At 40.3% G+C, this 15806-nt stretch overlaps 1 protein-coding gene across 1 annotated transcript in view; it reads left to right on the top strand.

Annotated features, from left to right (window-relative positions):
* Nucleotides 1-15806, top strand: part of mthfd1l (methylenetetrahydrofolate dehydrogenase (NADP+ dependent) 1 like) — a 162381-nt gene that overhangs the window by 23025 nt on the left and 123550 nt on the right. The window contains exons 4-7 of the mRNA XM_059986365.1: nucleotides 2796-2849; nucleotides 6535-6653; nucleotides 9206-9306; nucleotides 11229-11365. Coding sequence (XP_059842348.1) covers nucleotides 2796-2849; nucleotides 6535-6653; nucleotides 9206-9306; nucleotides 11229-11365 — 411 coding nt within the window. The remainder of the gene's footprint in view (nucleotides 1-2795; nucleotides 2850-6534; nucleotides 6654-9205; nucleotides 9307-11228; nucleotides 11366-15806) is intronic.

The following is a 15806-nucleotide window of genomic DNA, read 5'->3' as shown; positions in this document are numbered from 1 at the left end:
ACATCACCAAGTTCAGGAACAGTTAATACCCTACAACTATCGTGTATGGGTATCTTCACTCACCACAACAGGTTGAGTGAACTCGGCCTTTTCTCCTTGGAGCGACGGAGGATGAGAGATGACCTGATAGAGGTGTATGAGATGATGAGAGGCATTGATCATGTGGAGAGTCAGAGGCTTTTTCCCAGGGCTGAAATGGTTGCCACAAGAGGACACAGATTTAAGGTGCTGGGGTGTAGGTACAGCGGAGTTGTCAAGAGCAAGTTTTTTTTTACGCAGAGTGTGGTGAGTGCTTGGAATGGGCTGCCGGCAATGGTGGTGGAGGCGGATATGATAGGGTCTTTTCAGAGACTTTTGGATAGGTACATGGAGCTCAGAAAAATAGAGGGCTATGGGTAAGCCTAGTAATGTCTAAGGTAGGGACATGTTCGGCACAACTTTGTGGGCTGAAGGGCCTGTATTGTGTTGTAGGTTTTCTATGTTTCTATCTCTGAACTGAATCTACAACCTACAGACTCACCTTTAACAACTTATGTTGTCAATATTCTTCTTATTTGCACAATTTGGCTTCTTTGGTGCATTAGTTGTTTGTCGAAGTTTGTTTATAGTTTTTTAAATAAATTCTGTTTGTATTTTGTTTTTTTTTCTTTTAAACGACTTCAAGAAAATGAATCTCAAGGTAGTATGTGGTGACATACATGTACTTTGATAATCAAATTTTACTTTATCTTTGAATTGTGGGCCGGGCTGGTAGATTTTCCAGATGATTGAGTTTATTCCTATTAATTCCCCGTCATTCTTGCACCTTTGTGATTTTCTTTTAGTATATTACATGCGCAACGTTATGATAAATTCAATGAATTTTAGTTGTGCTGACCCAGATTCCACATAATCATCATTCTTGAATAGTCAGATAGCAGATTGTTAGTCACTGAGGAGATGGATTAAATTTCTGTTCAGTTAAGGCATTGAGGATATGGGCTCCAGTTGGGATACTGGACAACCGGCACAGGGCAGCACAGTTTTACTGGTTGGCGGACTGGGCTTATGGAGTTAATGTATATTTACTCCTTGTACTAAATGTCTGTTGGCTCTGTATATGTACTGTGCTGGTTAAATTACAAGGCCAGGTTATATAAACTCATTGTAGCTCTTTGAGAGGGTTGAATAGTGATTCAAATAAAATGTTCAAATGAATTTCTCTAGCAACAAACTGAATTGGGGTACTCAGAGAGCAAGGGGGAGTTCTTAAAGGGGGCTTCAAAATCATGGCAATGCATTTTTAGGGTGATAACAAAACAAGGTTTTCTGCTAAAGGCGCATAGTGGACATTTCATAGGAAAAGAATGCTGGCTGACAAACTGAATCTTAATCTTGTTTTAATTTTGCATTTCCATCATCTGGACTATGTTACTTTTTAAACAAGTATGAGGGCTCTATGTAGGGAAGCAGCAAGAACCTGTATTTGTAATGTGTACTTCACAGTATTATGTTTTATTGCCAATGACATGCCCTGCAGGAGATGCTAAAGTAGGAAATGCAGCTGCCTGTTTGAATGGAGTAAGGTTGCAATAATAACAAAAAGGAGAAGGACCGAATAACCCATTGTGGTGCTTCTGCATTGGGTGTTTGTATATCGGCTTTGATATAAAACACACTGCTACTCTTTCAGATACCATCATAGAGTTCTTATGGTTTTAATATCCCTTCAAAAAGACCAATATAATCTTAAGTCTAATAATAGTCCAGTAGATGTGACCATTAAGACAGGAGGCGCCAAATAGGGTTTGTTTCCATCTGTGATTTTACATTTGTGGACCAGAGTGTTACAACTGTGTAATATTTTGACATTAAGGAGAAAACTTTTATAATTTACAGTACTATGCAGAAGTCTTAGGCACATATATAGCTAGAGTGCCCTAAGACTTTTGGAGAGTACAGTAGTAATTTTTTGTACTGTACTGTTGCCATTTAAAAAAAAAGAAACATAGAAAACCTACAGCACAATACAGGCCCTTCGGCCCACACTGCTGTGCTGAGCATGTACTTAGTTTAGAAATTACCTAGGGTTCCCCATAGCCCTCAATTTTTCTAAGGTCCATGTACCTATCCAGGAGTCTCTTAAAAGACCCTATTGTATCTGCCTCCACCACTGTCGCCAGCAGCCCATTCCATGCACTCACTACTCTCTGGGTAAAAAAACTTGCTCCTGACATCTCCTCCGTACCTACTTCCAAGTACCTTTAAACTGTGCTCTGTCGCCCTGGGAAAAAGCTTCTGACTATCCACATAGTCAATACCTCATGACGTGTGAGTGATGATAAACCTGATTCTGATATGGGTCTCTATTGTGGATTGAGGGTACAGGGAGAAGGGAATCATGGTTGGGAAAAGAGGAAGGGAGCACCAGAGAGACATTCTGTAATGATCAATAAGCCATTTGTTTGGAATCAAATGAAATTACCTGGTGTCTCAGAGCTGGCTGTGTCTGCACCTGCTCTGTCTCCTGCCCCATCAGTACTTCTCTGCCACCTATCCCTCACCTCTCCTGGGATGCTGCAACCTCACCTTTTCCAACATCCTTTGCTCCTGTCAGGTTTACAAACTTGCTGTCTCCTCTACTTTTGATAAATACAGCATTGTATAAAAATCTTAGGCACCCTAGCTCTGTGTGTGTATATACACACACATTACTAATTTATTGATAAAGTATATTCCCTTAGAACCACATAGAAGTTGCAGTGGTATGGTTCTCAATCTGATCATTGATTTAATATCAATTTTTTTTTCCATAGGTTGGGCTTCGTGTGGTTCAGGTCCATTTGCCAGCAGGAACAGCTAAAGAAGAGGTAACTCAATTTTCTCAATCCCTGTTTTTGGATACTTTTTCTTAAAAAAGCTTGATTTTTTTTCTGGTGTGTGACCAAGCAAATATAAAAATCGTTCAGGATGTAAGAGAGTTGGTAATTCATTCACCTGGAAATAAAGTGCAATATTTATCCCCATTCTTATTTAGGCTACAGCTGGTTATATACAGAATGGCCCAGATAGTTGGTGTTGGTATGTCATATTTAAAGTGATCCTCCTTCCACCTTGCCTGTCTACTCCTCGATTGTAATTGTCAGTCAGCCTGTGTGCACTTGTTCTCAGGAGTTGCTTACCGTGGAATTCCACTTTCTGCAGATTCTCTGTAGCCAAGTGGTCCTTTTTATTTTTAATCAGCTGTGGGTTTACCACCATTTTCTTTCTATTCTTCCCTCCCCTCCCCCCGATTTCTTGCTATAAACTGTTTTTATGACATCTTTTGTCCTTTCTCTTTGCTCCAAATCTATTTACCTGGGACTCCTTGGCACTTCTAAAGTATTAGAGAAACCGAAAAAGACCATCTCGTAAGTGTCTTGAGTTCTTTTGTGTTTCATTGTGGTGGACTCTGTTACTGTGTTCTCTGAACTGGCTTTGTACTGTCTATCCTGCTTCAGCTTAAATTTATCCTATTCAGTCCTTGGTTCTGTGCTTGCCAAACCACATTGACTTCTGATCTAGTAATGGTTGATTTTAAGAATTAAATACCTTATTCAAATACCCATTTTTTATTTTAACCCTCTTCCCTCAGCTGTCCATTGTGCTGCTTTCATCACAACTTTGTATGAACATTAAGACCGCTGACAGTTGTGTCCTATCTCTGCTGCTTTAATGGAGGGTAGTGTTTATTTATACAGCTATATCTTGTGAATTTTTTTAAAAAAGTCAGTCACTACTTCTGAATACCATTGTATTCAGTAGAAGTAGTTTGAAGGCAGGGTAGTGCTTGAACTAATGGTTTGATTGCACCTACAGATTTACATTTGGCTAGTTATTGGATTGGAACCACTTGTCAGAAGTAGGTCATCCTCGGGTGGGGCGGGGGGAAGAATAAAAATTGAGACCTCTGGTCTATAATCTTCTCACCTTGCAACCATTAAACTTGCAGTTAGTGGCCACTTTATTAGAATTAATGCAAGTATTTAATGTCAATCAAGTGGCAGCAATTCAATGAATAAAAGCATACAGACAAAACATCAGAATGGGGAAGAAATGTGATCTAAGTGACTTTGACTATGGAATGGTTGTTGGTGCCAGACAAAGTGGTTCAAGTATATCAGAAATTTCTGATCTCTTGGGATTTTCACACACAGCGGTGGTCTGGAGTTTGCAGAGAATAGTGTGAAAAACAACAATCATCCAATAAGTGGCAGTTCTGTGGATGAAAACGTCATGTTAATGAGAGAGGTCAGAGGGGGATGACCAGAATGATTCAAGCTGCCAGGGAGATGACAGTAGCTGAAATAACTGTGTTACATGCAGAAGAGCATCTGTGATCTCAATGGTGCCTCACGTGGCTTTAGACCACCTAGACAACTCAAACACCTACATCAGGATACTGTTCATCCACTAGAGCTCAGCATTTAATACCATCATTCCCACAGTCCTGGTTGAGAAGTTGCAGAACCTGGGCTTCTGTACCTCCCTCTACAATTGGATTTTCAACTTCCTAACCAGAAGACCACAGTCTGTGTAGATTAGTGATAGCATTTCACTGACTATCAACACTGGTGCACCTCAGGGATGTGCGCTTAGCCCACTGCTCTGCTCTCTGTATACACATGACTCTGTGGCTAGGCATAGCTCAAATACCATCTATAAATTTGCTGATGATACAACTATTGTTGGTAGAATCTCAGTTGGTGATGAGAGGGCGTACTTACTATGAGATATACCGACTAGTGGAATGGTGCCACAACAGCAACCTGGCACTCAACGTCAGTAAGACGAAAGAGCTGATTGTGAATTTCAGGAAGGGTAACATGAAGGAACACATACCAATCCTCATATAGGGATCAGAAGTGGAGAGAGTGAGCAGCTTCAAGTTCCTGGGTGTCAAGATCTCTGAGGTTCTTACCTGGTCCCAACATATCAATGTAGTTATAAAGAAGGCAAGACAGCGGTTATACTTTATTAGGAGCTTGAAGAGATTTGGCATGTCAACAACTACACAGAAACTTCAATAGTTGTACCATGGGAGCGTTCTGACAGGCTGCATCACTGTCTGGTATTGCAGGGCTACTGCACAGGACTGAAAGAAGCTGCAGAATGTTGTAAATCTAGTCAGCTGCACCTTGGGTACTAGTCTACAAAGTACCCAGGATATCTTTAGGGAGCGGTGTCTCAGAAAGGCAGCGTCCATTATTAAGGACCTCCAGCGCCCAGGGAATGCTCTTTTCTCACTGTTACCATCAGGGAGGAGGTACAGGAGCCTGAAGACACACACTCAGCAATTCAGGAACAGCTTCTTCCCCCTCTGCCGTCCGATTCCTAAATGCACATTGAAGCTTTGGACACCACCTCACTTTTTTTAATATACAGTATTTTTGTTTTTGCACATTAAAAAAAAAATCTATTCAATATAGATAATTGATTTACTTGCTTTTTAATTATATTTTATTTATTTTTCTCTCTCTGCTAGATTATATATTGCATTGAACTGCTGCTGCTAAGTTACCAAATTTTATGTCACATGCTGGTGATAATAAACCTGATCCTGATTCTGAACATAAAACATGCCAAACCTTGAAGTGGATGAGCCACAGCAGTAGAGGACCACTCTGAGTTCTGCTCCTGTGGTCTCTTTATGAGGTGCATCCTTTAAAGTGGCTACAGTGTGCAGATCCTCCACTGTAGCTCTTCTGTTCTTATACATTTCATGCTTAAGCTGTGGAATTGCTTGTTTACATCTCTGAAACTACCCCACTTCTTTAAGGTGCTCCTTAAAGTTTGTCCTTGTCTTTAGGCCATGTGTACCAGCATGCCTTGTGTGATTCCATGTTAGATGTTGGCTGTTAAATTCCTGGGAATGCTTTACTCTGCTGAAATCACAGTACATCAACAAATCTTTGGAAAAGTGTTTCAAATGGAACAACTTCTCTCCATCCGCCAAAAGCGGAACTTTCCAGTGGTGAACTATTTTAATTCCAATTCCCATTTCCACACTAGCATTATCAGTCTATAGCCACCTTTTGTACCATGATGAGACCACTCTCAGGGTGGAGGAACAAAACCTCATATCTGTCCAGGTAGCCTGCAACTTGATGGCATGGACATTGATTTCTCCTTCTGTTAATTTCTCCCCCATCCCTCTTCCCTCTTCTGTTCTCCACTCTGACCTTCTCAACTGCCTATCACCACTCCATTGTCTCCCCCTCCTTCCCTTTCTCCTGTAGTCCTCTCTCCTCTCCTATCAGATTCCTCCTTCAGTTCTTTACCTTTCCCACCATACCGACCTTACCTATTATCTTCTCCTCTCTCCACATTTTTTATTCTAGTATCTTTCCCTATTCCTTTCCAATCCTGAAGAAGGATCTCTGCCTGAAATGTTGACTATTTATTGATTTTCAAAGATGCTGCCTGACTTGAGTTTCTCCAGCATTTTGTGTGCTGTTTTTGATTTTCAGCACCTGCAGAATTTCTTGTGTTTATAGCGTTTTGTTTGTTTTTTAGGTTATAAATGAAATCATGAAGTTCAATGAAGATTCAAACACTCACGGCTTGGTTCTTTCCCACAATCTTGTAAGCAATGTGGCTGTAGGCATGGTGAATCCTGAAAAGGATGTTGATGGGTAAGTATCCTTTTTCCAGTCCTCAGTCCTGCTTCCTCGTGCTTGCCAGGAGTACTGTGTGCTGGGAGAAATGAGTAAAGAGTGGGAGGGAGTTTAGTGTGATTCTGATTTCTAATCGTGTATGAACCATTGCATTAGATAATAGTTACTCAGCAGTGAGGGCAAGACATTGAGTATTGCTGTTCTGCAGATATCTTGGGGGGGGGGAGTTTGAGGGTATGTAATGTTAAGGCTGTGTTTGGGGGATGTGGGTAAGAGACTAGAAATGCTGGAGGACGGGCAACAGTGAAGGGCTCTCTGAAGTAAGAGGCAGCAGAGCTGTGGGTGAATTGGTCACTGTTGAAGGTAGAGGGAGAGTTGGGGGTCGCAGGAGCACTGGGAATAATGCAGTTCAGAGGAGGTGGTGGCATAAATTGCTCTCTGCACTGCAAGCTCAGATAGTCCTCCAAGGATTTTGTCACCTTTTTAAGAATTAGCAAGACATGAGCATTGCTGGCTTGAATTTCATGTTGTGCCTGTGAGATGGTGACATTTGAGTCATGCAGCCTGGAGATAAACCCTCCAGCTCAGTTTTTCCATGCTGACCAAGGTATACATCTAAGCTTGTTCAATTTGTGCAAGTTTGGCCCATATCCCTTTGAATGTAGCTGCCCAAATGTTTCTTTAAAATCTTGTCATTGCATCTCCCTCAGCCATTCCTCTAGTAGCTTGTTCCATATATACACCATCCTCTTGCATGTGAAGGTTGCTGCTTGGGCCCTTTTAAAAAAATCTTTCCCCCTCTCCTTAATCCTGCGCCCTCTAATATTTGATTCAATTTCCCTGAGGAAAAAGACTATATTAAAAATTAGCTTTCTTTGTCACATGTACATTGAAACACAGAGCGAAATGGGTGATTGGTATCAAATCAAATCAGCATGGATTGTGCTGAACAGCCCCAAGTGCCGCTATACTTCTGGCACCAATAAAGAATGCCCACTGCTCACTACCCCTAACCAAACTCTTTGGAATGTGGAAGGTAACCAGAACATCTAGAGGAAATCCACACGGTCACAGGGAGAACCTTTGAACTCCTTACCAACAGCTGGCACTGTAAAGCATAGTGCTAACTGTTGCCCTACTATAGCACTCCTACTTGTGCTCCTCCTCATACACCTCTTTAAGGTAGTGCTGGACTCTCTTGAGCTAATGCAGTGATTTTGTGAAGGTGGTCCCTGCATGATGCATGAGTTTATCGTGAGCACAAGAAAGTCAGTATATGCTGGAAATCCAGAGCAACATACACAAAGGATCGAGGAACTTAGCAGGACAGGCAGCATCTGCAGCAGCCGAGGCCCTTCTTTATGATCGAGAAGGAAAGGGGATGATACCAGAATAAAAAGGAGGGAGGGAAGGAGGCTAGCTGGAAGATGATAGGTGAAGCCAGGTTGGTGGGAAACGTCAAGGCCTGGAGAAGGAGGAATCTGATAGAGGAGAGTAGACCATGGGGGGGGGGGGGAAGGGATAGAGGAGTGGACCAGGGGTGAGAGGAGGTTAAAGGTCAGTGTTTGGAATAATGTTTTTTATTACCCGAAAGTGAGATTGATTTGATGTTCACACCATCAGGTTGGAGGCTGCCCAGATGGAATATAAAGTATTGCTCCTCCATCTTGGCGCTAGAAGTAGCCATGGACTGACTTGTCTGAACAGGAATGGGAATTAGAATTAAAATGTTTGGCCACCAGGAAGTTCCAATTGTGGTGGATGGTGTGGAGATGCTCGATAAAGTGGTTCCCCCAATTTACGATTGATCTCACCAATATAGAGGAGGCTGTATCAGGAGGACCAGACACAATAAACAACCCCAGTAGATTCCAAGTGAAAAGTTGCTTCACCTGCAAGGATTGTTTGTGGCCCTGAACAGGGATAAGGGAGGAGGTGTTGTAGGCAGGTGTAGCACTTGGGTTGCTTGCAGAGATAAGTGTTGGGAGGAAGATTAGTGGGGAGGGATGAATGGACTAGGGAATCACAGAGGGAGTGATCCCTGGGGAAAGTTGAGGTGGGCGCAGAGGTGTTGGTTACTAAAGATATGTTTAGTGGTTAGATCCCTCTGGAGATGGTGGAAGTTGTGGAGGGTGAAGTGTTGGATGCAGAGGCATGAGTTTATCCCTTTATTTGTGGTGTTTCATGTTTGGGCCCATGCTATCATCATTGAACTAATTGTTAAAGCTGCCATTTTGGTGTGTGCTCAAAACAGTTGCCTGATCCTTGATGTTGTTGAGGCTCTTTTATTGGTTGAGGTGCATCCAGTCGGTCAAACGGGGAACATTTCACCCTCTTGCTGCTTGGCCTTGGGAGTTGAACATTTCCCCAGCCACCTGCAGCTATTCTATTTATGCAACTGTTGTCTCTTTATATTTACATTGGATGGTGTTCAAAGTGTTTAATGGGGGGGGGGGCGATGCTCACTGGTTGTCTCCTTGTCTCCTTGAAGTTCTCTAATGTTTTGTCATTAGTTTGTTTCCCCTCTTTTAAAAAGTTTTTCTCCCCACTGCTTGTATGCCCCAAACCAGGATCACAGATGTTAATTTAGGACGATTGGTTCGTGGCAATCTCAGTCAGTGTTTTGTGCCTCCAACTGCAAGTGCAGTGATGGAACTGCTGGAGCAAGCAGGTAAGTCCAGGGTCTTTCCACTACTAAATGTTTTTTGTCACTCACCAGTTCACAAAGCACTAGAACTAAATTGTTGCAAGAAAAAAAATCAGGTATTTATTGTTTTGCAACAGCAGTATAGTGCAGACATAACATTACTGTAAATTACAAAAATAAATAGTGCACATAAAAAGGAGTAATGAGATCAAGTTTGTGGATTCATGGACTGTTCAGGTATCTGATGATATTAGGGAAGAAGCTGTTTTTGAATTCATTGAGTGGGTTTTTGGTCTCCTGCACCTCTTCCATGGTGATAGTAATGAGACAAGGGCATTTTCAGGTAGTCATGGGAAAGCAACAAGCCAACACAGTGAAGAAAGAATCCCCGAAAGTTCATACTTTAGTTAAAGATTCTTTCTTCACTGATTTGGCTTGTTGCTTCTGATTTAAAGTAGGTTCCTGCTATGTTGCTGATTTTATTCAGCTATCTATGCTCATTGAAAGAGCTGCAAAATTTTTATATCTTTCTCTCCCTCCCCCCATACATGTAAGCTTAATAAGCTTCAAATTTTCCTCTTCAAATGTATAATTGCATTCATTTTGCATCTTTGAAAGTAAAATGATGCAAAGCGCAAATGCTGCATGGCGTTTTCCAATTTAAAATTCTTACTTTAGGGGGGAAATTGAAGGGGTAGTCAAAGAGGTGGATTATAGAGAGAATAATGAAATAATAGAGAATAATAAGGAAATAATGAAAGGGATTCTATAGAAATTTCATAGTTTAAAAGCCTAAGCTGCTGAAGTTGCAGTGGACAATCATGGCTGTTCAAGACAAGAGTTGGGTACAGATCTGAGGGGCATTGTAGATTACTATTTAAACTTTCTACTGATTTCTCTGCTGAAAAATTTTTCTGCTCTCCCTGTGAATCATGCCAGTTAACTTGATCTACACCCTCTATTTCCTAATTCTCCTACAGATCAAAATGGTCTCTAACTGCTTTGGGCAAACTTTTCATTGTTATGAAATTGCCTTTCTAAATTTTCCTTTAAGCTTTCAGGAGAGTATTATCAGCTACTCCCTGTAACTAAAGTACTTGCCCCTTTAAATTTTGCTCTGTTGGCTCTCCAGTGTCTTTACATACTTCCTAAACTGCACTATCTTGAAGTTCGCACAGTAAGATGCTTGTGTTTTTTTTTAAAAAGTGGTTAGATTAATAAAGTTTCTTATACAGTTTTGTATACTTGGAAGAGGAAGTTCTGGAAAGCTTCAAGAAAAGGGTACTGGGACAAATTGCATAACTTTCTCCTGGAACCAATTATGGGCATGATGGGTGTAATGACCAGTGGCATTCAAGCAGAGTTGTAGTTTTCTTAAATACAAGAAATTCTGCAGATTGCTGATGTTCTCTTCTGTGATTCCCATGGTCTCTCATTTCTCCTTCCTTTTTGTATCTGTATATTTTTTACTTTTGAATCTGAAATATGTAGACTGTGGTTTAATGCCTCTTTCCTTCCAGCCTCTGTTTTGTAACTACCCTTACAGAGAGAACATCATATCAACTCCAAATAGAATGGGCAGACACCACAGCGTAATCTTACCCTGGTTGTTAGTAACTCTCAGTGTGATCTGACATTCTTTGATTTGCTCATTACATGGTCATTATCCTCCTCCACTGAAATTGAAAAGGTGTTCTATTTTAATGGCATCTTTCTTAATACTGTCACTTCCCTACAGAGGTACTTCGTCACATTTTTAGGAAATGCCCCCAAACAGTGCCCACTAATGTCCAAATGTCCTGGTTACAGATGCTCTTGCATTGAGATTACATTTATTTAATGTAACCTATTGGTTCTCTCTAATGACCATGAGGTAGAGGGATTTGCTGTGAATGTGGATCTGCCAGTGTCACAATTAGTTTTATTTATTTTCCACCTACCTGCAGATCTGCTTGCTGTTGGACGGAAGGTTTTGATTATAGGAGAGGGTGGCTCACTGGAAGCAGCCCTGCAGAAGCTCGTACAGATGGAAGGGTTAGTGGCTGTGAGCTGCTTTTGGCAGAGTGCTAACATCATGGAACTGGTAAGAGCCCTGATCCAATGTGCAGAATGACAACAGTTGAATTAATCAGTAACAATGAACAAGCAGAGCATTCTGCAAATTCTATTTCTGTTAAGATTGTAAACTCAAAGTGTCAATATAGGAATATTTAGGTTTTTACTCCCCATAAACAAAATGTTCTTCCAAGTTGAGTAAATAACTTGTGTTAAGTAGCCCAGAAACAGAATGTTGGTGTCAATGTGTGCTTTCATTGTTCATGCTGCATTTGTGCCTCCCTGCATTATTCCCCTCTTGTTCTAATCTCCTTTGCATTGAAATTACTTGCCCCAACCACCCGGAAGTTCCTTCTGAATTCCCTTTCTGATGTCCTGATGACCTTTATAAATGTCACTTTTTGTTTTGTCCTGCCTCCTGCTTTTTCACTTTAAATCTCCCCGTATGATCAATTAACCACCCATCCTGCTCATCTTTGCCAGATGTATGATGTATTTTGCAGCGACAGTTATTGGATCAATGCTTTTGTGATCCCAAGTTTCTTTGGAAGTCAAGAATGAGGCATAAAACCTTTCGCTTAGGGCTGTTTTATTGAGTGTTACAAGAAAGAGAGAGGAGCCGAGAGAACAAAGAGAGAAAGAAAAAAGCAGTTGTGGTTGTCTCATGCTCACTAGAGATAACAAAATTCCAGTGGTATCAATTTACCCATAAAATGGCCAATTTCAAACGGTGTTACACCTGTTACATAAAGCTAAGAGGCTTCTAGAAAAATGCAGAAGCAACTGTACCATAATTGCTGGAAAATTCACTGAACATTTACATGTATATAAGTGATAATAAAAAATGAGCAAGCCTAGGAAAGTTAAACAGGAAAAATAGCATTTGCACACCTTAACCAACACCCCTAAATACTCTTTTTGCATTCTCTCCATTTTCTCTATTGAAACAAAGAGGCTAGAATTTGACGTACTGCTCTCAGAAGTGGCCTGTCTGAATCTGGTTCACATTAACTTTACTGCCACTGGGTTTTTTTAAATAGCTTATTAATTTTGTGCTACTTCTAAGTGTTTGCTCTCTCAGAATTGTAGTGTAAAGAGGGTTTCTTCTTTTTTGTTAACTAGCAGGAATGCTAATTTACTGATAACGAGAATGGTATTCCTTTGTAGACCAAATGGGGATTAATGTTCTTTCTTCTGAGTCTGTAAGCTTTTGTTGACGGGCTTGTGGGGAGATCGGCGTGAGGGGGTTGAGAGAGAGGACGCAATGCTCTAAGCTGGGCGAGGATCGGACCCCAAAGGGGGGTCCGAGGCCGGGAGATTCTCCGAGGAGGGGGGGGGGGGATGAAGCTAGATGTGCTTGGTTGACCACTCGGAGGGTCCTGAGCTGCGAGTCGAGGAGTTCGGAGGGGATCGAATGGTGGCCAGAAGACTTCAGAAATTGAGCTCCAATGGCTGTGCACGAAGTGGTTTGGACTTTGATAAGTTTGGTGCCTTTTCTTTAATTTTCTCTTCATATATACTGTATCGTTATTAATCACTTAGTTATAGTAACCTTTATAAATTGTACTCATTTAATCGCATATGGTGTACTGTCTGTTTTTGGGTGAGGCGGGGACCTCACACAGCATCCACACCAGCTGATTACCCAGTTTGGCGGGGCCGAAGGCTGCTCCCCCTAGACGAGAACGAGCTGAGCGAGCCTGAGGCGACCCAGGGGGTTACAGTAGAATTATAACATCACAGTCTTTACCTGCTCCTCACAGAGCAAGCTACAGTTAAACTCTTAATCCATTAACCCACTGTTTGGGAATCCCAGTGGTTTGCCATCTGGCTCACCAGGTTTTCTTTCCCATGCTCGCATTAAACTGGCTGGGAATCTTAGAAAATTTATCTTAATTTGTAACATAATACAAAAAAATTTGAATTAAGTCTGTCTTGGATAGTGAATTGGGGTAATATACCATAAGCTGATATCTTCTAGTCCAAATTAGAAGTCTCAAGTTTCCACATTTTTGAAGTTTTGCATTAATTGGTCCCATTCAGTGCTCTTTTCAAAGCTCTGAAAATCACTGTTATTCAGGTTAGTTAAGTTAAAGTCTGTCCCAAGCCTTATGGACTCATCAGGCCGGTGCTTGTGCTGATTTCCATGGTGTGAAGCAACTGAGAGTACGAGACTCTTTTCCCCCCCCCACCTTTAAGTAAGAAGCTGTTACAGTAATCTTGATATTGTTTCACCAGTATCTTGTATAACTGAAGGATAATCTCCCTACTTTTATATTCAATTCCCGGAGCAGTAACTTTTACCTCGTTAACTTTCCCATGTTAATTTGTTTTTAGCTTTCCTGCTGTACCCATTTGTAAACTATTACACCCAAACCTCTTGGCAATCTCTCAACATTTAGATAATGCTCTTTACTCTTGACAAAATGGACCGACCGTTTTATATTTTGTCAGTACATTGCCAAATCCTTGCCATTTGCCTAGCTCACCATATCTCTATGGTTCCCTTGCGTCCTCTTTATAACTCTCCTTTCTATCTTTTTGTCATCTTCAGCACCTTCATCAAAGTCATTTAGATTGTTAAAAAGTTGACGCCTCAGCACTGAAATGTGGTAGACCGTGAGTTGCTTGCCAACTAGAAAATGACCCAGTTATGCCTTTTGTTTCCTGTTAGCCAGCTAATGTTCTGTTCACATCCAAATGTGCTTTGTATATTGCCAGTTTTTATTTCCTACAGTAACTTGTACCATATCTAATGCCTTCTGAGAAATTAAGGATAAATACATCGGTTCCCCTTTATCCACATACCTGTTGCTACTGCAATAAACTCCAAATAGTTGGTCAAACATAGTTTCCCTTTTATAAAACCATGTTGACTTATGGCATCGATTTCAGTGCCTTGTTATATATATATATATATATTTAATAGTTTCTAACACTTTGTCAATAATAAACCTTGAGCTAATTGGCCTGTTTGTTTTTCTTTCGTCTCCCTTCCTTTCTGAAGAAATGTTAGATCTACTATTTTCCAATATTATGAAACCTTTCAAGAGTCTTGGGGATTTTGAAAAATTAAAACAATGAATCAACTAACTCTTAAGGCACATGGAGTATTGTCACAAAATTTGAAGTTGTCCATTTTTGTCGGTCTGTGGCTCCAACAATTACTTGGTACTATGGTGATGATTTTGCTGCATTACTCCATCCTTTCCTATAGTATCTACCTATTGAATAGATATCCAAATCCTGGATATAGTAGCAGTCTATTTCCTTTGGTCTTGATGATGGAAGAATATAAAATACCTGTATAATTTGTCTACCATTCTACCTTCTCCCCCCCCCCCACCCCTCCCATCATCGAGAAGATTCAAAATCTAAAAGCACATACCACCAGTCTCAAGGACAGCTTCAGTTCTGTTGTTATAAGACTATTGAATGGTCACTAATATGATGTGATGGACTCAATTTCCCGATCTACCTCATTATGGCCTTCATCCTTACTGTAATCGTAACACTTCATTCTGCATTCTGTTACTGTTTTTTCCTTGTTTTAACTTAGTGCCCTAATGTGATCTGTATGGATAGCATGCAAAAAAATTTTCACTCTTCATCAGTTCATGTGACAATAATAAACCAATTTTCCACGTTCTTATTTTCCATTGTTAATTCCTCAGACTCTTTCCATAGTGTGAGCATTTCTTTAGTAACCATTTTAAATGTCTAGAAAATTTTACTTGCGTTTCTACTAACTTTATTTTGTAATATTTTTCTTTATCTTTTAAATCAATTTTGCTTTATACAGTATAATGTTCAATCTTTGCACAGTTGCTTTTCTCGTGTATTTTAAATTTTTTAGTTAGCCATGGATGCTGCTTCCACCAGGTGGAATTTTTTTGAATATATTTATTAAAGGAAATCTTCTGGGATACCTAGACATCTCCATGTTGTTTAAATTGGCTTCTCTTTTACCTAATTAGTTAGTTCTGCTCTTGTGGCTTTCATTATTAACATTTATATTAATATTTATATTTTAAAATGTGAGGTTTGTTCATATTGTCGTAGTCTTCAAACTGAAAGTAAAGTCAGGCAATCAATATTTATGTCATTTGCTATTACTTGCTGCAAATTATTCTGTCCATTACTTTGTAGCCTTTTCTTCCTTTCATTTCTCTCCTTCATCTTGATTCTCTCCCATGCTCTCCTCTGCTGTCTATAACAGCTATCAAGGTCAGCATGGATGTGCAGTACAACTGAGTTTTTTACCCTGTATTTTTCCTGATGTCTTCTTGGTAATTGGTTTATTCTATTTTAAAAAATTTGTATTTAAAATGTTTTCCCACAGATCCACAGCCTAGAGATAGCCATTTATTTTACTGAACCTATCCCGGTTCATGACTCTTCTAATGTTGATTTATCTGACCTTCAGTCTATCCATTACAGTATTTTTTTCAAATAATACAAATCTTCAC

This window comes from Hypanus sabinus, chromosome 12 (genome assembly GCF_030144855.1).
Source record: "Hypanus sabinus isolate sHypSab1 chromosome 12, sHypSab1.hap1, whole genome shotgun sequence".
NCBI lineage: Eukaryota > Metazoa > Chordata > Chondrichthyes > Myliobatiformes > Dasyatidae > Hypanus > Hypanus sabinus.
The sequence above is the reverse complement of the archived record's forward strand: the minus strand, read 5'-3'. Positions and strand labels throughout refer to the sequence as shown.